The sequence below is a fragment of the Patella vulgata genome, chromosome 2, assembly GCF_932274485.2.
Source record: "Patella vulgata chromosome 2, xgPatVulg1.2, whole genome shotgun sequence".
Classification (NCBI taxonomy): domain Eukaryota; kingdom Metazoa; phylum Mollusca; class Gastropoda; family Patellidae; genus Patella; species Patella vulgata.
Genome location: NC_065880.2, coordinates 5,812,880 through 5,834,940, shown reverse-complemented (window position 1 = coordinate 5,834,940; position 22,061 = coordinate 5,812,880). Strand labels below are relative to the sequence as shown.

The following is a 22,061-nucleotide window of genomic DNA, read 5'->3' as shown; positions in this document are numbered from 1 at the left end:
TATATATAATATTTGTTTTACCTGTTGCTGGTTCATCTTATGTCTCGACAAATTCTTACAACTATTAGGTAAGTTTATTTCTTTATTTTCTGTAGGAGTTTTAACTGGGGCCATGGTGTCTCAGTGAATAAAGGACTGGCTCACTAACAAGATGATTCGATGTATGATCCCTATGTTGGCTAAGAAAGATCTCAAGGTTTTTGCAGTGTGGTTTCTCCTTGAAAGTGCTACAGGACGGGGTAATGGAATGTAACAACGTCTAGTCGTGCTGATGTTACGAGTCCGATGCCCCGTGTACACGTACATGAGCCCTTGACAGTCGTAATTCGAAGAAGAGTAGGTTGCAACCCCGCTGCCTGGACAAAATTGTTCTCATACCATACCAAACCCGGAAATGGTAGGCCATCGCCACCAGACCTATGTTACTCCCTTGTTAGGGCTACCCCTATACACCAACTTTCAGCCTCGTGGGACAGCCCTAGTGTAGCCGTTAACTATAAACAGAGAGAGAGAGAGAGAGAGAGAGAGAGAGAGAGAGAGGGGGGGTCATTTCGGGACTAATGGGGTTTAACCTTAATGTCGAAACCGGAAGTGGTAGGCCATCGCCACCAGGCTTATGTTACTCCACGGTCTGGACTACCCCTACACACCAACTTTCAGCCTCGGGGGACAACCCTAGTGTAACCGCCAACCGTGAACATACAGACAGACAAACAAACGACAGTAACAAATGTTTGTATAGATTGTTGATATATCATCTTTAGTGTTGCCGTAGTATGTCCAGATAGCATCTTTAACATGTTCTGAGATTATATCTATCTTGGGAAGAAACTAAACGCTACTGTCATTTAGTCCAACTACAAATCGCTTTATAATTACATACCCTGTCCATTTATAACAAAAGTCATTTATCAAAATATAATTATAAATACGATATTTGGTCTCTGAACGCCATGCATCAATATATTATGTACTAAATAACAGCCTTTAAAATATATTAATCAAGGTTATTATAAACCAACGTTTAGTCATTCGGATGGGACGAAAACTGGAGGTCCTTTAAAATATATTAATAAGTGTTTATTATAAACCAATGTCCTTGTGTAATATTCATCGGGATTTTCCGACGTGGTTTCCCCTGGTCATTGGTGTAGGACGGAGGCCTGAAAATGAAATTTCTCTAGTCGTTCCAATGGGACGAAAACTCGAGGTCCCGTGTAAACATTGGCGTGCACGTAAAGGATCCCTTGGCATTTGAAATTCGATATAAGATTAGGCTATAGTGCCGCTACCGGGGCAAAATGTCCCTCATAGCACACTGTATGGCGTATGCCCGTCTTCATTAGCCCAGTACAGGAGCAGAACAGTAGGACGTTAAACCCCATTTCATTTCATTTCAATTGAACAGTAATGAATTATTAAGAACAAATAAGGCATGCCCTTAATAAGACAGACCTATGGGCATTTACAATAAGGCATGCCTTTAATATACCCTTAATAAGACAGGCCTATGGCCATTTACAAGAAGTCATAAATCGCTTTGTGTTTTCCAGATCTAATTACAGTTTAATATGTATAACCTTCAATTTCATCATGATTTTTCTGTCTTTTATGAACTGGTCACGCTGATCATTTTCCCTTCAATACACTTACAATTTATTTGTCGTTATCCTCAACATTTGACCGTAAAGACTTTGTCGTTATTATTGACAACGTCTGAGCGCCAACAATTTGCCGTTATTATTGCCAACAACTGGCCGTTAATGTTAGAGAGAGAGAGAGAGGGGGGGGGGGTGTTAACGTCCACTCGACAAAACCAGCTCGTTTCGGGACTAACATATGGTCCAATTATATATTCATAATTCGCTTGCGCGAAGGGATCTTTAGCAGTGCGAGGAAACCGGAGAAAACCCACGAGGTTGGACAGGCGATCCTATTCCTTGTCGCGTACAACAGGGGATTCGAATCTACGCCAGTTTACTCAATGACAAACCTAATGATACAAGGCGCAAACGGTAACCATTTGGTCATCCGCTAAATATCGCTTGCTAGCTGTGGCATCGAGAGTTGATTATGGTCTGGATAAGTTACTTAATGTATAATTAATAATTTAGATAACATTTCAGGCCTAAAGAAAGGCCTGCAATAGGCATGATTTAGTTCTTGCATAATGTATGTTTAAATTTGGTTTTAATCCAGCGAAACTTCGTGTACACATAAATCACTTTCCTTAAAATCCGGATATTACGTCATCCTTTGATATTGGTACGGGCAATGTGCCACGAGTACATTATTTATACTAGTTGTAATTCTGGACCCGCGTGACGTATTTTATTGCAAAGCACATGCGAGTTTCTGTATTTTAAGTTGTTTAATGGTCTCGAGCTTAAAACAATGCGTAATATATTGAAACAATATATATTAATTCCTGTCTCGCTCTTGAACATTAAACCACACATAAACCAAACTACAATCTAATAACACGAAATTGTGAAATCAAATGAAATGAAATGGGGTTTAACGTCCTACTGTTCTGCTCCTAAACTGAGCTAATGAAGACGGGCATACGCCATACAGTGTGCTAAGAGGGAAATTTTGCCCGGGCAGCGGCGCTACGGCCTACTCTTATATCGAATTCCAACTGCCAAGGGATCTTTTACGTGCACGCCAATATGTACACGGGGCCTCGGTTTTCCGTGCCATCCGACCGACTAGACAGCTGTCCCTGTCAGATCCTCCGCCCTGCATCACTGACAAGAGGAAACCACGTCGTAAACTCCCGATGAACTTTCTCGGCCAATGCAGGGATCTCAAACCCGACCTCCAGGTTAGCGAGCCAGCGTCTTACCCATTTAATCTATGACGAGAAAAATTGAGCTGGCCTTATCATTTAGCACTAACCGGGGTAGTATATGTAAAGCTTATTATGGCTCTCCACTCCACTGGTAGTAAATTTGAAGGTTTTTCTTTATTTAGCACATCTTCCGAGGAAAATATACGATAATAAATGTATTATATTTAACAGAGAGAGAGAGAGAGAGAGAGAGAGATTCTAACGTCCGCTCGACACAAACTAGGTCATTTCGGGACTAACATATAGTTCAATTTTATTCCAATAACTCGTTTGCGCGTAGAGGTCTTTAGCAGTGGCAAGAAACCGGAGGACCAGGATAAAACCCACGAGGTTTGACAGGCGACCCTACTCCTTGTCACGTACAACCGGGGAATCCAAACCACGCCACTTGAATCAATTCCAGACCTTAAGGTGCAACCTGCACGCGCTAACCATTCGACTATCCAACCCTTTCTTTATTTCAGAACATTTTTTACGACCCGACTCTTTTATATTTTACGACCCAATTCCTTTATTTCAGAACAATTTTTTACGAACCTATTTCACTTGTTTAAGACATTTTATTCGATTTTTACTTCAATTCAAGCTTTAAAAATGATAAAGGGTTGTTTAAATTAATTATTTTCTCCTTATACCTTTCGTTGTCTGTCTCGATAAAGCCAGGCTTCTTCGCCATTGTTATGGTTTCAACACCCACGTTTATCCGTCAAGTACTCTTACTGAAATTTACACAAGATAAAAAATACAGAAATCTCAGCCAGTGACTGTCATGAAATTGGTTTCTGGAATCTAATTAAAATAAATTAAAAATAAAAAAAAAGAAAAGAAAAGAAAAACTGTATTTTTAAATTTCTAGACTTGACAATTTTATTTCGTTCCACTCAGCCAGCTCGTCCCAACCCCCCAATAACACGATTTATAATATTTTTTTTTTTTTTTTTTTTTTATACCATAACCGATTTTTGTTCCCCATGCGAATTTCACTTATCACCACGCCCCTCTGAATCCACTCATCTGCAATGCGTTATCAAACGTTACCACGCCCCTCTGAATCAACTCAGCTGCAATGAGTTATCAACCGTTACCACGCCCCTCTGATTCCACTCTGCTACAATACGTTACCAACCGTCACCACGCCCCACTGAATCCACTCAGCTGCAATAAGTTATCAACCGTCACCACGCCCCTGAATCAAGCCAGCTCCAATAAGTTATCGGGTGTCACCATGCCCCTGAATCCACCCAGCTGCAATAAGTAATTTTCCTTCACTACGCCTATAAATCCACCCAACTGTAATAAGTTATTGGACGTAATAAGTTACCAACCGTCACCACGCCCCTGAATCCACCCAGCTGCAATAAGTAATTTTCCTTCACTACGCCTATAAATCCACCCAACTGTAATAAGTTATTGGACGTAATAAGTTACCAACCGTCACCACGCCCCTGAATCCACCCAGCTGCAATAAGTAATTTTCCTTCACTACGCCTATAAATCCACCCAACTGTAATAAGTTATTGGACGTAATAAGTTACCAACCGTCACCACGCCCCTGAATCCACCCAGCTGCAATAAGCAATTTTCCTTCACTACGCCTATGAATCCACCCAACTGTAATACGTTATTGGACGTAATAAGTTACCAACCGTCACCACGCCCCTGAATCCACTCAGCTGCACTCCTGATACACTCTCCTCGTCCCATATCCCACGCCATGCATCGAATCCGGTAACGTATAAGAAGCGTGAATGGAAAGTGACATACCTTGATAAAACCCACGAGGTATATATGACACTCGGCCTTATTACTTACCATGTACTAACCCTGGATCCAAACCCCGACATAGATAATAGACCTTATGATAACGACGTACGCTTTAGACCACTTGTCGCCTGTCAAACCTCGTGGGTTTTCACCGGGTCCTCCGGTTTCCTTCCACTGCTAAAGAACCCTACGCGCAAGCGAATTATTGAAATATAATTAAACGATATGTTAGTCCCGAAATGACCTAGTTTGTGTCGATTGGACGTTAAACTCCATCTCTCTCTCTCTCTCTCTCTTTAGACCACTCAGGTAACCCAAAGCAGGACACGTGGTAAGCCCACAATCACACCCACACACACACCCACACACTTTCTAGAATAAAGACAGGTAAGGATCTAAATCTATTTGTTAAGGCTAACTCAATTTTCATCAAGGTCACGGGGATGTAAATAAGACATGACCACGTGGTTGTTGGCGAGATTGTAGGTTAGGTTTAGGGTCCAGTGTTAGCCCTGTTTACATCTCGTGACCTATGACGATAAATTGAGCTGGCCTTATCATTTTGCTCTAACTGTTCATTATCCCGGTCGGTGCAGGAAAGTCAGACGTTAAACAACATATTATTTCATTCTTTGATAAATGGTGAAATAATGTATATGGTAAATATTTTATTGTTGAAATGAAACAGTACACCATTTTATTTCAGTTTCTGATAAATGGTGAAATGGTGTGTGTGCCACCTTTCTAGGCAACATGAAACAGTACACTATTTTGATTACAATTCTCCATGGATGTTCTTGTGTAATTGGATATTTTATTATTTCTACATTCAAACAAACTTGATAACAAAACATTTCAATAAATTGGCTATTTGTTCATCATTTAAATTACGTTTTTAAGGACATCTTCACGAGTCAGGTTGTCAGAACTGTTCATGTTCTATTATCAGGTGGGGGTGGGGTGGATGGCTGAATGGTTAGCGTGTGCGCGCTGTATCATAAGGTCTTGTCATTGAGTCAACTGGCGTGGTTTCGATTCCCCGGTCGTACGTGACAAGGAGTAGGGACGCATGTCCAACCTCGTTGGTTTTCTCCAAGACCTCCACTTTCCTCCCACTGCTAAAAAACCCTACGCGCAAGCGAATTATTGGGATAGAATTAAACCATATTTTAGTCCCTTTTATGTCTAATGGACGTTACCCCCTCCCCCCCTCTCTCTCTCTCTCTTTCTCTTTTTTCACGTGTGGAATACCACGAGTAGAATTTGCCCCTGAAAGCTGTGTCTCGCGTTACTTTTCATCGAATTCTAAAAACCATCAAGGGTTCCTTGACGTACTCGTCAATTTGTATACGGATGGATATGGGTGTTTTAGTTCACTATGAACTACTAATTTAACGCAATTGTGGGGGTTGGGTGGCCGAATGGCTAACGCGTGCGTGTTGCATCATAATGTCTGTCATTGAGTCAAGTGGCGTGGTTTCGATTCCCCGATTACACGTGACAAGGAGTAGGGTAACCTGTCCAACCTCGTGGATTTTATCCGGGTCCTCCGGTTTCCCCCCACTGCTAAAGCCCCCCTCTCTATAACGCCATTGTTGTGTTTTGATACCACGTTTGTACATGTGTTAGAGTCAACGGCCTAACTTCGTGGCGTTTCGCCGGGTCATCCAGCACCCAAATACTAACGACTTCGACCCGCAAACGAATTGTTAGAATAAAAATAAATATACCATACATCAGTGGCGAAATGTCATGAGTGACTTTTAAACAACATTGTGTTTTGCTTTAAAAGACAAAAAATCGCCCCGTGTAAACCTTGCTTAAAATCCAGTCAGTGTAATGCAATGAAGATGGGTATACGCCATACATTGTGCTATAAGAGGAATTTTGTCCAGACAGTGGCGCTACGGCCTACTCTTATATCGAAGTCCAACTGCCAAGGGACCTCGGTTTTCCGTCCCATCCGAAAGACTAGACAGCTGTCCTTGCAGTGTAATGCTATTGTGGTATAGCGTGTGTGTGTGTGTGAAATAGCTTTATTTAACGTCCGCTTCCACCGCGGTGATATCGCAGACAATTGGTATAGCGACGATGGAGTATTTCTTCTATTGGCATCTGTAATGTGTTTCTTGTCAATGGTGTAAATTGTTGCTCACTTCTAAAGTTGCAGAAAGTAATAACAAATCAATAATTGTGGGCTTCACACCTGATCAAATCCGATTTAGTTACACTGTCGTTTAACATTTCTCCAATATGGCTGGTGATTGTCTTTAATCCTGATAGTGAAAACCACATGCGACACCCAAACCGGTTAAAGTTCGTTACAAACGGCGCGAATAACACAACTAAAACTGTTGGTAGCTAATGGAATATCATCCATTATTAATGCGTCACACACAGACTGCCATCTTGATGGATAACATGATAAAACCATTAGTATCTGATTGCCAGAAATACCCGAACGCTTCATTAAGTCTTCTAGGGTTTAGACGATGTTTTTGGAGTTCAAACTGAAAGCAGTATAAGAGTTTGCAAGTTTTCTATTGAAGTGTATTGAGGCGAGGTTTTTCGGATAACCTGAATAAATCAGCGCCTGTGAATAACATTTGTCTCTCGGGTCTATTCCGCTAGATTGCGGTGTTTGTGGTAATTTTAAACATTTTGTAAATCGTTGAAGGAATCGACGGGTTGTGTTCTTGTCTGGTATCTCGAGTAACTCACTTTTGCTCGTAATGATATCACGGCTACCATTCGACAAGTTGGCTTGGATACTCAATAGGGGTCTCTGCTGATTCCGGGTGGGGCACGCCCATAGCTCTGGCTCACTAGAGAGAGAGAGAGAAATGGAGTTTAACGTCCAGTGGACTCAAACTCGGCCATTTCGGGACTAACATATGGTTCAATTTTATTTAAACAATTTGCCCGTAGGGTTTTTAATGCAGTGGGAGGAAACCGGGGAACTCGGTGAAAACCCGGAGAAAACCCACGAGGTTGTACAGGCGACCCTACTCCTTGTCACTTACAAACGGGGAATCGAAACCACGCCAGTTGACTCAATGACAGACCTTGTGATACATGCTAACCATTCGGCCATCCAACACTCCCTCTGGCTCACTTTAAGCTTGGCAGTTGATCCTGACGTTGGTCAAGAAAGTTCCATGGATTTGTCCCCGTGTCAGTGTTGCAAGACGAAGGGGCTGATCAGGAGCCTATGACGAAAACCCTAGTCCCGTAGACCAGGGATAGAACTTTATTTGAAAACAGACAAGCAAAATTTTTCTTGTTGATTTCAAATGTACAAGCAAAAATAGAATTTTGAAGAAATCCAAGGGGAAATTTTTTTCTTTACTGTAAATACTTTTAATATCTTTGGATTACATGTACAAGTTATGTTCTACATTAGAGTGTACACATATTCCTTACAATTAAAAAGCTCATGGCTAATAAAACATAAAACACCCAAAACTGTCCTCAAGACTAGAGCTGGGCGATATTCCTGGAAATATCGCGATATAATCACTATATCGCGATATTTTATGAAATGTCAATACTTTCAGTGTATCATCTTTTAAATGTAAATACGGTATAAGCAAATTAACCTCGACAGCTGGAATTCAATTCGGTTCCATTCCGTGTATCCCCTGTTCAATACTCTTATATCGAATTCCAACTTCCAAGGGTTCTTTTACGTGCACGCCAATGTGTACCCGGGACCTGGGTTGTTTTGCACCGTCCGAGCTACTAGACAGCTGTCCTTGTCAGACCCTCCGTCCTGCATCACTGACAAGGGAAAGTCACCCGTGAAAATCCCGATGAACCTTCTCGGCCAATGCAGGGATCGGACACGCGACCTCCAAGCTAGTGAGCCAGCGTCTTAACCACCTAGCCACCATAGCTCCCTTTACGATGGCTAAATGGTTAGCGTGTGCGCGCTGTATCATAAAGTCTACCATTGAGTCAACTGGCGTGGTTTCGAATCCCCGATTGTACGTGACAAGGAGTAGGGTCGCTTGTCCAACCTCGTGGGTTTTCTCCAGGTCCTCCTGTTTCCTCCCACTGCTAAAGACCCCTACGCGCAAGCGAATTATTGAAATAAAATTGAACCATATGTTAGTCCCGAAATGACCTAGTTTTGTCGAGTGGACGTTAACACCCTCTCTCTCTCTCTCTCTCTCTTTCTCTCTTTCTCTCCTTTACATATTGAGCAGCATTGATCGATTAAATTTCAATTCAACATATCTTTATGAATAATATTCCTATTAGTGAATCAACTGTTAAAATATTGTAGTTTGGAATGGGTCTTATTAAAAACTGAATTTTTGAATAAAACATCTGTCTGGACACAGCCCACCGTTAATTTCCCCATTGCCTCTAATGATAATTCTCGTTTCATTGACCAGCTCCTAAAGGTTCGTGAGATTGAACGCTTTCTACCACAGACCGAGCAACATGTGGCAACCTCTTGCGCAAAAGCATGTATGACGTTCACGTGCAAATCTTGATAGTAAACATGCAACCGTCGACGCTACAATTCAACGTAACCACCCTCTCTTATCCTTCCGCCTCAAGATCATGAATATTCACCAAAACCTGACAGAAAATGTACATACAAACCCTCAATCTGTTTCACAGAGAATTACGAGTCAGTAATATCTCTGTCAAAGATGACTGCCTTAACACGTGCCGTCACAGCATGCGGGGTCAATCATTGGCTGAATGGCGCGTGCGTTACTGCTTCGGGCGGAATGCTGCCTTTTAGTCATTTTAATACCCATTTACACTAAATAGGAAATAATTTTAACCTACAAATACGTCAAACGCCTTTATTTATTTTTACAATACATAAAAAAAATGTTTTAGAATTTAATTTGTCGCAGGAAAAAAGTTAATATTTTTGGCTCATTAAGTCGCATCGATGTCATCCTTATCAGTGATTGTAGCGGCCTAGCGAAAATTCACTGCTGATCAGTGTGACAAACTCTTTTCCTCGATTCTATACCAAAAAATCATCCTAGAAAAGAGCGGAAAAGGGAAGTGAGACAAATGCTATTTATAGCTTTTGCACTGGATTAATAATGTTACGTGTCCGTATGTTCGTACTTCAAGGCCAAAGCGACCGGGTCTGTTTCGTTCCTACTTCCAATATACAGCAAGGGCAAAGCGACCTGGTCTGTTTCTTTCATACTTCCAATGTACAGCAATGACAAAGCGACCTGATCTGTTTCGTTCGTACTTTCAGTGTCCATGAAGGGCAAAGCGGCCCGACCTGTTTCATTTTGGAAGTAATTCTACTAAATTGTGATTGATCGGTCTACAGTTGATGATTATAAATATAAGATATCCGAAAAAACTTAAATGTTTTTATGTCGTATTATCTGAAGAGAAAACTGTCCAATCTCATTATTTATACGAAACAGTGTCGGAATATATCCTACGAAACCATGTCTAAATATCAACCATTTATATTGAATTGTTTGCGTGTCGCGTGCAATTACAATGTGTATGACAACTGTCAAGTTAGTCTCTAAAATATAAATGGAAAAATCAGATTAATGGACAGGGAAACAAAAATTTCAATTCTATATTTGATTGAAAATTGGATAAAAAAAGAGAAAAATATTTGATGAGTGGCCGACATGAACTTTATTACATGCGAAGCAAAGAGAGAGAGAGAGAGAGAGAGAGAGAGAGAGAGAGAGAGAGAGAGAGAGATGGGGTTTAACGTCCACACGACACAAACTAGGACATTTCGGGACTAACATATGGTTCAATTTTATTTAAACAATTCGCTTGCCCGTAGGGTTTTTTAGCAGTGGAAGGAAACCGGGGAACCCGGTGAAAACCCGTAAAAAACCCACGAGGTTGTACAGGCGATCCTACTCCTTGTCACGTACAACCGTGAAATCGAAACCACGCCAGTTGACTCAATGACAGACCTTGTGATTCGCTTGCGCGTAGATTAAATATGCATACAAACAAACCCTATATTGTAAACTCTTAACCGGGAATATAATATACATACAAAGATATTGACACAACGGTAAAGCTCCACTACGTTTGTTTCACGGTTTTAAAAATACAGGGTAAGCGGACACAAACTGATTTCAACACTGATTTAAAAACATCCAGTGACGTGGACTATAATACCCCCACATTAACATTGTTGTCATATGTGTCCGTCGTCCGAAGTAATTACTAAACTTTTGTTAATTTCTTATTTTAAAAGTGACATCCATCTTTAAGGATTAAGTCATTTGTACAGTTATTGCTCTTGAGTCGATATGTTTTCCCTAGAAACACCTTTTAAATTAATTATTATGGAAACCTTCGCCCCCCCCCCCCCCACACACACTGTCCCCAATGAATAAATAAAATACATCAACAATAAAGTGATTAAATTTGAAATGTGGTATTTTGATTCTGACTGTATTTTTTCTCAATTTGTTTTTGAAAACTAGGACATTTCGAGACTAACATATGGTTCAATTTTATTTCAACAATTCTTTAGCAGTGGGATCAGGCCGGAGGATCCGGAGAAAACCAACGAGACTAGTCAAACGACCCTGTCCAACCTCGTGGATTTTCTCCGGGTCCTCCGGTCCCCCCCCCCCACTTCTAAAGAACCCAATGTGCAAGCGAATTATTGAAATAAAACTGAACCATATGTTCGTCCCGAAATGGCCTAGTTTGTGTCGAGTGGACGTTAAGGCCCCATTTCTCTCTCTCTCTCTCTTTCTCTCTCTCGCTCTCTCTCTCCCTCTCTGTAATCCAGTCTGAACCACTGACATATGAATGGTCATTTCAGTAATCAACAACGACACGAGTTTCTCGCTTGTCATGAAATCATTGTGTGTATATCTTTACTCATATATATCAAAGTAGAAATATACAAAGTGGTTGCTCAGACGGGGAAATAAATTAATAATCTGTTGAACATGTTTGTCAGATGGAACAATGGTCATAATTACACCTCTTCTATGATATGACAAAAACTAGCCAAATCCAGTAAAACTGATAGGCTTCCCTTTTTTCAAAGCTTTGTCCTGGGCTTGAAAAAACCCATCTAACTCTCGGCTTGGATCAGATATATTTAATTTGAACATTAACGCGGTAAAGTCTGGCTATATTATCATCAAAGCTAAACGTAATAGTGTCCCAGGTGACGGAGAAATTGCAAACAGTGCCGTCTCCTGGGAATGTCCCCGATATGGAAGACTGATTAGAAAATTTTGCATTAAATGAGTACTTTACATCATGGCTTTAATGAGAAAGTTCTATATTTAAGAGCCAGATACGCTTTATGGCGGTGATATTGGTAGATGTGTCAACTCTTCCGATACTGGTTATCGGAAAATAATATGTGATTTTCTAGAAAGATTACGCACACACTGTCGAATGCACGATAACCATTATGGAATAATGGTAAAAAGGGGTTTAACTGCGATCCAGACAGCATAAGCTAGGTCATTTTGGTGGAACCGGGAAAATCCTAGAGTGTAGGCAGGCGAAGTAACTCCTTGCCAGTACAAGCGGGAAATCAAAACCACCCCACTTGACTCAATAGCATGGACCAATGCCCTAGCAACGCAACCACTGTGTCCCCCGCCCCTCGGCCTTTTAAATAATTTAATCAACTGATTATCGATTAGACAGATCGATACACCAGAGACATTTAATCTAGGATATCAAAACGTTGTTAATTAGAATTATGTAAATTATTAAACATATGAAAACTGCTGGAAGCATTGTACGTACTAAATCATGTTGGTGACATCATATTAGAATTATTAATAAAATATATGATTAAGCATTTACATTAAAAATATTAGAAAACGCATATTACAACGAGCTTGACCAGAAAGTTATTAAATTTATTAATGAAATAGATATTCAGGCATAACAAATGTTGATAAATTGTGACAGAAAATATCTTTTAGTACGTATACGTTATATCTCTCTATTGACAGGTATTTTGTCAAAGAACATGAATGGTTGTCAGTAAGGTAAGTGTTAATTAATACAATAAATACAATGCAATACAATACAATACAATACAATGTGCACTATAATGTACAATACAATACAAAGTACAATGCAATGTACAATACCAAATATACAATTCAATCAAATACAATATACAATACAATATATACAATATAATATATACAATACAATATATACAATGCAATACAATACAATCAATACAATGTAAGGCAATACAATACAATATCATTTATATTGAGCAAGTTGACAGAAAATGTAAATTCAATGTAAACAGATATTGGTATGTTGAACGTGCGAAAATGAAGAAGGGAGACCTAACTATATAAATAGCGAGAACTACATTCGTTCGTTCGTGGGTTCAAAACTGATGGAAATTACCTAAAGCCTAGTTCCAATAAACTGCTTTAGTCAATCATAAAACACATATATGACGTCATCTCACCACAGTTATTATATACACAACTTACGTCATTCACAAAACAGTTATATATACACAACAGATATATTACGTCATTCACAAAACAGTTATTATATAGACAACTTACGTCATTCACAAAACGGTTATTATATACACAACAGATATATTACGTCATTCACAAAACAAATTATTTTCACAATTATTATATAAATTATGTACCCCCCCCCCAGTAAATAAATATAAAGTATTGAAAAATGCTGTTTTTTGGGGTTTTTTTTTTCATTTTAGATAGGCCGTTTATTTAATATCTAATATTATTTCATTAATTTTACAGGATGACGTATTTTGCACTTATCAAATTCTTAAAAGTCGGCTATCTATATATTCAATATAAATTATGGTATAATTTAACCAATATCCCAGACTCCTTTCATAGAGCTAATGCATATATAACGCATAATATCAATTTCTCAACACTGGGGCATTTCAGGTTAAATATTTTAACCAATATAAGGCGTAGTATAAAAGGCGCCGTATAATTATATGGCGCCTCAGGTATAAACATTTTTCCACGTATAAGACTGTAGCGGTGGGAGAAAACCCACGAGGATGGGGATGCTGGGATTGAAGCCACGTCTCTTCCAGTATAAATAGATTAACTCAATACAGGCTTAGTATAAATATTATCTGTAATAGCTAGATCATCGGATGGCTGAATAGTTAGCAGGTGCGCGTTGTATCATCAGGCCTGTCATTTAGTCAACTGACGTGGTTTTTAATCCCCGGTCTTACGTGACAAGGAGTACGGTCGCCTGTCCAGCCTCGTGGGTTTTCTCCGGGTCCTCTGGTTTCCTCCCACTGCTAAAGATCCCTACGCGCAAGCGAATTATGTAAATAAAATCAAAACCATATGTTAGTCCCGAAATGACCTAGTTTGTGTCGAGAGGACGTTAAACCCCATCGCTCTCTCTCTCCCTCTCTCGCTCTCTCTCTCGCGTCTACATACAGACACATATCAATGAAGTTATATTCTATTCTAGACAGGTTATAAATGAATATACGATATTCTATTCTGTACTGGATGCGTTATTAATAAATTGCTTATGATCGCTAATAAAATAGATAATGAATCGTCTAAGTGCGGTGTCTGATAATGGAAGCCGAAATTTACTATACAGGAATTTCATCAATGAACATCGTAGAAAGTAGAGAAATCTTATTAGTTTTATTAGTAGAGACGATAAAAATAAAATGGTTCCCTTCCAGACATTTAAAATTAAATAAGACGTTATCTACACATTATTATTAAATCATTGAACTATTGTGAGTTGGTGTAGATAACGGGGTCATTGGGTCATGTGGGGAGATAACCCTAGGGACTGTAAGTAAATAGTCTGGAACTAATTGAACTTCTATCTTAAAGATGCCTGATCACTTTAACCCATGAATTACATATAGTTTTAGTTTCATATTCTATCATATTCAATATATATATGAAATTCGAATATCATAATATATGCTGATATCTAATATTTCAATACCATATTCAAATTTCATATTCAGATATCATATTCAAATTTCAAATTCAGATATCATATTAAGATAACATACCATATTAACATATGAACATATCCCATATTAACATATGAACATATCCAGTATTAACATATCCCATTTTAACCTATATCATATTAACATATCCCATATTAACATTTTAACATATCCCATATTAACATATCCCATATTAACATATTAACATTTAACATATTAACATATCCCATATTACCATATTAACATATCCCATATTACCATATTAACATATCCCATATTAACATATTAACATATACCATATTAACATATACCATATTAACATATCCCATATTACCATATTAACATATCCCATATTAACATATTAACATATACCATATTAACATATCCCATATTAACATATTAACATGACCCATATTAACCTACCCATTATCCCATATTAACATTTTAACATATCCCATATTAACATTTTAACATATCCCATATTAACATATTAACATATACCATATTAACATATCCCATATTACCATATTAACATATCCCATATTAACATATTAACATATCCCATATTAACATATACCATATTAACATATCCCATATTAACATATCCTATATTAACATATATCATATTAACATATCCCATATTACCATATTAACATATCATATATTAATATATACCATATTAACATATCCCAAATTAACATATCCTATATTAACATATATCATTTAACATATCCTATATTAACATATATCATATTAACATATCCTATATTAACATATATCATATTAACATATCCCATATTAACATATCCCGTATTAACATATATCCCTTATTTACATATCCCTTATTAACATGCAGATATCATTTCCAGATATCTAATATGCAGATATCAAATGGCATGTTCAAATACCTTATAAGAATTTCAACAAGAATACAAAATCATTCTTTACAAAATAAAATAAATGTTCGATGGTATTGTATAAAAAAAAACAAATCTCGATTTTACCACATAGCGCATATCCACAAAGTTGGCAGCCACGATTTTGTTTTGCTTGCATATTTCAAGACACGTGCCTATGTGTTTACCTGGAAAGCTCGAACACCATTTTGTTTTGCTTGTATATTTCAAGACATGGGTCAATGTGTTTACCTTGAAAAACTCGAACGCCATTTTAATTGGCTTTTGAGACGTTTATTTTATCTTCGTCAAATGCTTTCACAATCAGGCCCGAATTTTTGTGTAGGCCTATTTCTGAAAGCCACTTTAAAAGAATTGATATGAATAATCGTTCTTCCACCGCGCTTAATAATTCACACACATAGCTATAATAAAATGGTCGAATAAATTGTTATTGATTTTATATAATACTTAGACATTTGGCTGGAACCCAAGAATCAGATCGAAATACAGACTGTAATAAATTATATAATTATTTTACCGTTATTTTAAATTGTGGGTCTCGTTGTCATTATTCCGGATTGTGTAGGGCATTGAACCATATTTCGTTTCAGTTTATTTTTCGTCTTACAATGTTAAAAAACCCTGCTTCCTATCTGACTGTTATATCAACTACTGAACTGTATAGAAATGAAATGAAATTGGGTTTAACGTCCTCCGTTTATGTACGGACTGGACTAATAAGGACGGGCGTACGCCAATTTGTAAACGGGTCCTAAGGTTTGCGTACCATTCGAACAACTAGACTCTGCTTTGTGTCAGACCTTCCGCCCTTCACCAATGTATATAGATTGTTTTAAACATTTAATAAATGTCCACAAGCCAGGTTAGGGCAGAAAACAGTAGGACATTAAACCCTATTTCAGTTTAAATCATGACGAAATGTAAATATAAAGCATTTAAAGAGTCCAGGGGAAGTCACTTTTTCCATGAGCTCCAGTTAATGGCGCCATCAGGTAGCAAATTGTATAAGCTTTCTGTGAAACAATCAATTTCAGGTAAACACAATCGGAGTCACATCGAACCAGGGCCCTTCTGAAATAGCCTTCTGTTCAAGAACGATCTAAATCTACAGCGTCCCTGTCGCGTCAAGCATTCTCGTCCATCGGGTTTGAAAGTTTGTTTTGCGTTTTATGCGAAAAGACAAAAATGTGACTTAGATCGTTCTTCTCCTGGGCTCTTCGTTTATTTGAGACAGTGCCTTAAGTTCTGAGCGAAATGACTCTTGAATTAAATTAATGCCGCTGGTTATCATGCGCATTTTGTGAACAATATATTATTTTCACACAGATAATTCCACGCCAAAATGTACTAAATTTAATTATTTAACATATAATTAAGAACAAACAACAAACATGTCATCGGTAGTTAATCTCCCGATTCGGATCCAATCGAATTAAAGTTACAATTTCATATTTTCTAAGAAAGTCAAAACATAATTATTTCTATGTCTTTTGCTCTATAGGTTGTCAACTCATTATTATACGATCATAGGTTATCTTTCGCACATTTAAAATTCTTCACACCGGAAATAATAACACAATTACCTCCCAATTACCTCCCTTGTTTTCCTATTCCCACCATGGAATAGCTATCTTCAAACGTTTGAATTTGAAGTTCAAAATGATATTTTTGCCAATTTCTCAACTGGCAATAGTAAATTATAGGATTAATAGGATTATTCATTAACAAGGTAGGACTGTTTATAGATACCATCTATTTTAGGGCTTTATTTTAATACATTTTAAAAATATAACTTAAAAATATGAAATTGTAACTTTTAATAGAGGCCGACTTTACCTAATGTATTGTTGGTGTTTAATGTACCTAATAATGCAAAACATCAAAGACAGTCCATTGTCATGTTTTTCAAATTACAAATTAAACCCAGAGTTTTTGAAATGTGTCTTTAATACAAATACGACGGGCACAATGTCTATCCCTTAACTTCATGGGGGGGGGGGGGGTTGAATGGCTGAATGGTTAGCACGTGTGCGCGCTGTATAATGAAGTCTGTCATTTAGTACATGACAAGGAGTAGGGTCGCCTGTCTAACCTCGTAGGTTTTCTCCGGGTTTCCTCCCACTGCTAAAGACTCTTACGCACAGGCGAATTATTGAAATAAGATTGAACCATATGTTAGTCCCAAAATGACCTGGATTGTGTCGAGTGAATGTTAAACCCCATCTCTCTCTCTCTCTCTCTCTCTCTCTCTCAACTTCATTCTACGCGGTTTAAAACATAACGAAACATTACTTGTAGATAATTTAAACCTTCAAAGGTGGGCAATTTTGATGTTTTGTTAAATCCAACACACTGTTGATGAAATGTGCATTCAACACCCGTTATTCCAGGCTTTATTACTATCCTTGTAACATGAAACTCGAAGATCTGTCAACACTAATTTACATCTGACAGATCGAGTTTACGATCAACGCCACATGTTCAAACACAAACTTAAAGAAAACATATTCTTCTTGGTCTTGAAACCACGAAAACATTACAAGATAAACAGGCTCGGTGTTAACTGGACACCTATAATACCATGCCGTGAAATGCATGTGTTCTAGCACGTGTATTTGTTTTTTCAATATCGCTGATATGGTCTACTTTATTTCGAGTAGTCGACGAATGTCTTTACAATTCGTAAAAAGGTTGCCATGTGTAAAACAGAGAATGCAAGAAATGAAAGGTGATTAAAAGATCTTGTCGGAATCACTCGTTCAGCAATCCATTTCAGTTATTTGCCTTGCTTTAAAAGCGCCCGACATATAGGAATGAAATGAGAGAGAGTGAGAGAGAGAGAGCGAGAGAGAGGGGTAACGTCCACTCGACACAAACTAGGTCATTTCGGGACTAACACATGGTTCAATTGTATTTCAATAATTCGCTTGCGCGTAGGGGTCTTTAGCTGTGGGAAGAAACCGGAGGACCCAGAGAAAACCCACTAAAAGACCTAGTATGTGTCGAGTGGAGGTTACCCCCCCCCTCTCTCATTTCATTTCTATTACTATAATTTTGATTTCATCTTTGTTAAAATTTCGTGAAACAGCCCCCCTGTATTTTTCTGTTATACATCTTTAATATAATGCTTTTATACTCAAATGTATGTTTAATTATGATCTGTATATTTCTATTATACTCCTTTGCTTTTACACTCAAATGATGAATGACATAACAACAGTCATTACATTAAAATTGTATCTATGTGTGACGTTTGAGATATGTGTGAAAGATAGGGCTTATTGTGATTGTAAAACTGCTGAATTTTAATGAGCCTTTGAACAAAAGATAATTTAGACAAAATGCGTTTTGAAGTACCGCCATTTTGTCGTTTATCATTGTCAATATGATACATTTACGACTAAACATTTACGGTCTGATCGTTATCTGTAACGTTAACATAACAACACAAGACATGCAGAGAAATGATTTATTTCAACTGTACATGGTCAATAAATCAAATAAAACCGTCAACAGTCTCTTAAAATTACATCTCATCACAGATAAACAGGAGATTCAAAAAGATATTTATTTTTTATTTTGGAATGGTTGTGTTGTCGTACTGCTGCGATCAATCAGTGTTGGTTTTAATAACGACTGGTTGTTCGGGATAATCGTTAGTCTGTTATTTCCAGTTTTATATGTGAATGCAAGATTGTTGAGTTAGTTTTAACAGTTTCCCGAATACAATTCTTCAGGGCCGTAACTAGCTGAGAGGAACGAGGGGGGGGGGGTGTTCTCTGGGATTCTGTAAAATTGACGGACAATGGTCGACAATTGTTTCATATGGGGGGGGGGGGGAACATTTGTGCCCCCACCCCCTTAGTTAGAGGTCTGCAATTCTTTCAGCTATATCAGCATTATTACAGCAATTGAATTCAAACGGTCAAGGGTTCTTTTACGTGCACGCCAAGGTGTAGACGATACCTAGATTTTCCGTCCCATTCCAACGACTAGCCGCTGTTCCTATAGCTAGTTTTCCGACCTGCACCACTGACAAGGTGAAATTTGTGTGAAATATGTATTTCAGTTGAAAACTGCAGTTAGAAATTACTTCGTAACAGTACACGTGGACATAAATTAATTTTACAATCCCCGGACTACTGTGTGTGAAATAGCTTTATTTAACGTCTGCTTCCACCGAAGTGATATCGCTGACAATCCCCGGACTACTTTCCGTTAGTTTGTATGGTTTTACATCCACTTCCACGTTGGGTGATATCGCAGACAAGCCCGGACTAGTTCACCTGCGGGATCCACGGTGGCGAAGTGGGTAAGACGCTGGCTCGGTAGCCTGGAGGCCGCGTGTCGATTCCTGCATTGGCCGAGAAAGTTCATCCAGATTTTTCGGTATGGTTTCCCCTTTTCAGTTGTGCAGAACGAAGGGCCTGACAAGAACAGCTGTCTAGTCGTTCGGATGGGACAAAAAAACGAGGACCCGTGCATAGATTGGCGTGCACGTAAAAGATCCCTTGGTAGTTGGATTTCGATATAAGAGTAGGGGATAGTGCCGCTGCCCGGGCAAAATTCTCCTCATAGAACACTGTATGCTGTAAGCCCAGTAGGAGACGAACAGTAGCACGTTAAACCCCATTTCATTTTCATTTCAGTTCACCTGCGATATCATCTCGGTGGAAGCGGACGTTAAATAAAGATATTTCACAGACCGGGACGTTAAATAAAAAGCTATTTCACGGACACGGGCGTTAAATAAAGCTATTTCACACACATTTCATGGCGCCATATACCATTCTCTGAATACCATTCCTTCTAATTATGTAGCTTTAGTAAATCGCATAATCTTCATTACCTTATTTCGTGTTGGTTAACAATGGTTTTATTGAAACTTTTACAAATGGAAAAATATAAAAAAAATATCACCGATATATCACGATAGCATTCTGTAATCTACGACGACGTATACACGCTACCATTAATAAGGATTTAAAACTTTTAGTGTTTGTCGAATGTAATTATTCCCTTAAAAACAAAGGAGGTTGTATATTTTTTTATTTATTTTATGTTTGTGTTTGTATTGATTTTTACTGGGTTAATTTTCTTAAAATGCTTTCTGGTTTGAGTTTTATAAAGTTTTGTTTTAACACGAATTATTCTATTTATCTAAATCAACAATACAAATGAAATGAAATGGAATGGGATTTAACGTCCTACTGTTATGCTCCGACTGGGCTACGCCATACAGTGTGCTATGAGGGAAGCTCTGCCCGGGCAGCGACACTATGGCCTACTCTTATTGTGAATTCCAACTGCCATAGCCATACAGTGTGTTATGAGGGAAATGTTCCCCGAGCAGTGGCACTATTGTCTACTCTTATAGCGAATTCCAACTGCCAAGCGTTCTTTTACGTGCACGACCATGTGTACACGGGATCTCGGATTTCCGTCCCATCCGAACGACCAGACAGCTGTCCTTGTCAGACCCCCCATCCTGCACCACTGACAAGGGGAAAGCACGCCGGAGAATTCAGCAATGGCAAATGGCATCATGTAGTTCTAATCAAGTAGTATGGACTGTTTCGTGTACGACACCTACCACTTACACCTTTTGACGATATAAAGTCTGCAATCTAACTATATTTCAGTTGAAAGTGTCGTGAATATGTCCCCGTGCTTCCAATCTGATTATAATAAAGATCTTATATTTCGTTTCGTTTTTTTATACTTTCGGTGGCCTCTACAACATGAAGATCTGACCGGTTGTAGTGGAAGGTCGAGACATAGGTTATACGAGCGGTTTTTGACCCTATGCTGTCAGACATTTGATCAACCAATCAGTGTTGATGTTTCTAACGAGTTACCCATAGTTCCGTACAATGCACACCAAAACCTCGCCGTAACAGACCGTTTCATTGGCTGACCCCTCACATCATCCTGTTATATAACAACTCTTCCAGATCCTAGTGTAGTTAAAACAAGTAAAACGAAATTTTGAACTATAAAAAACGAAACGAAATAGGATCTGTTTTTTAATCAGATTGGCCATGTTTCCGAAACGTTCAACTATCGAGAATCCCCCGAATAAATAAGAGCAAAACCGGATTTTCTTCAATCAAAGGTTCTTCTAATGTTGATTTTTCCACGTTTTAAGTTTGTTCAGATGTCTGACAACCGTGTGTTTTATTTCTCGATGTTAAATTGTTCGTTCCAATTTACAAAGGGATTTGAGATCAGTCTGAATGGCGTTACTTCCTATACCAATATTGACTAGGATCTGTAAATAACCATAGCTTGCAGCAGAACATGGTCGGATAGCATGGTTTAACTTGAAAGGTTGTGACTTATCGCTATTCTCGAGATTCTGTAGGAGTGTTGACTGATGAGCACAGATTAGTAAAATCCACAAACGATCGACGTCAACATGGACATGCCGTTATAATCTAGTATTTGGAAGCAACAGCATTCGGCTAAATGCTATTTGTTAAGGCCAGCTCAATTTTTGTCAAGGTCGCTGAGATGTAAATAAGGTTAGGGTACGTGATTGTTGGCGAGA

At 38.4% G+C, this 22,061-nt stretch overlaps 1 protein-coding gene across 6 annotated transcripts in view; it reads left to right on the top strand.

Annotated features, from left to right (window-relative positions):
* The window catches only part of LOC126810233 (suppressor of lurcher protein 1), a 413,673-nt gene that overhangs the window by 161,380 nt on the left and 230,232 nt on the right, over positions 1 to 22,061 (top strand). For all 6 annotated transcript variants that reach the window (XM_050535225.2, XM_050535229.2, XM_050535226.2 and 3 more), the window contains exon 4: positions 12,586 to 12,621. In XM_050535225.2, the coding sequence (XP_050391182.1) occupies positions 12,607 to 12,621 (15 nt within the window). In that variant the 5' untranslated portion in view covers positions 12,586 to 12,606. The remainder of the gene's footprint in view (positions 1 to 12,585; positions 12,622 to 22,061) is intronic.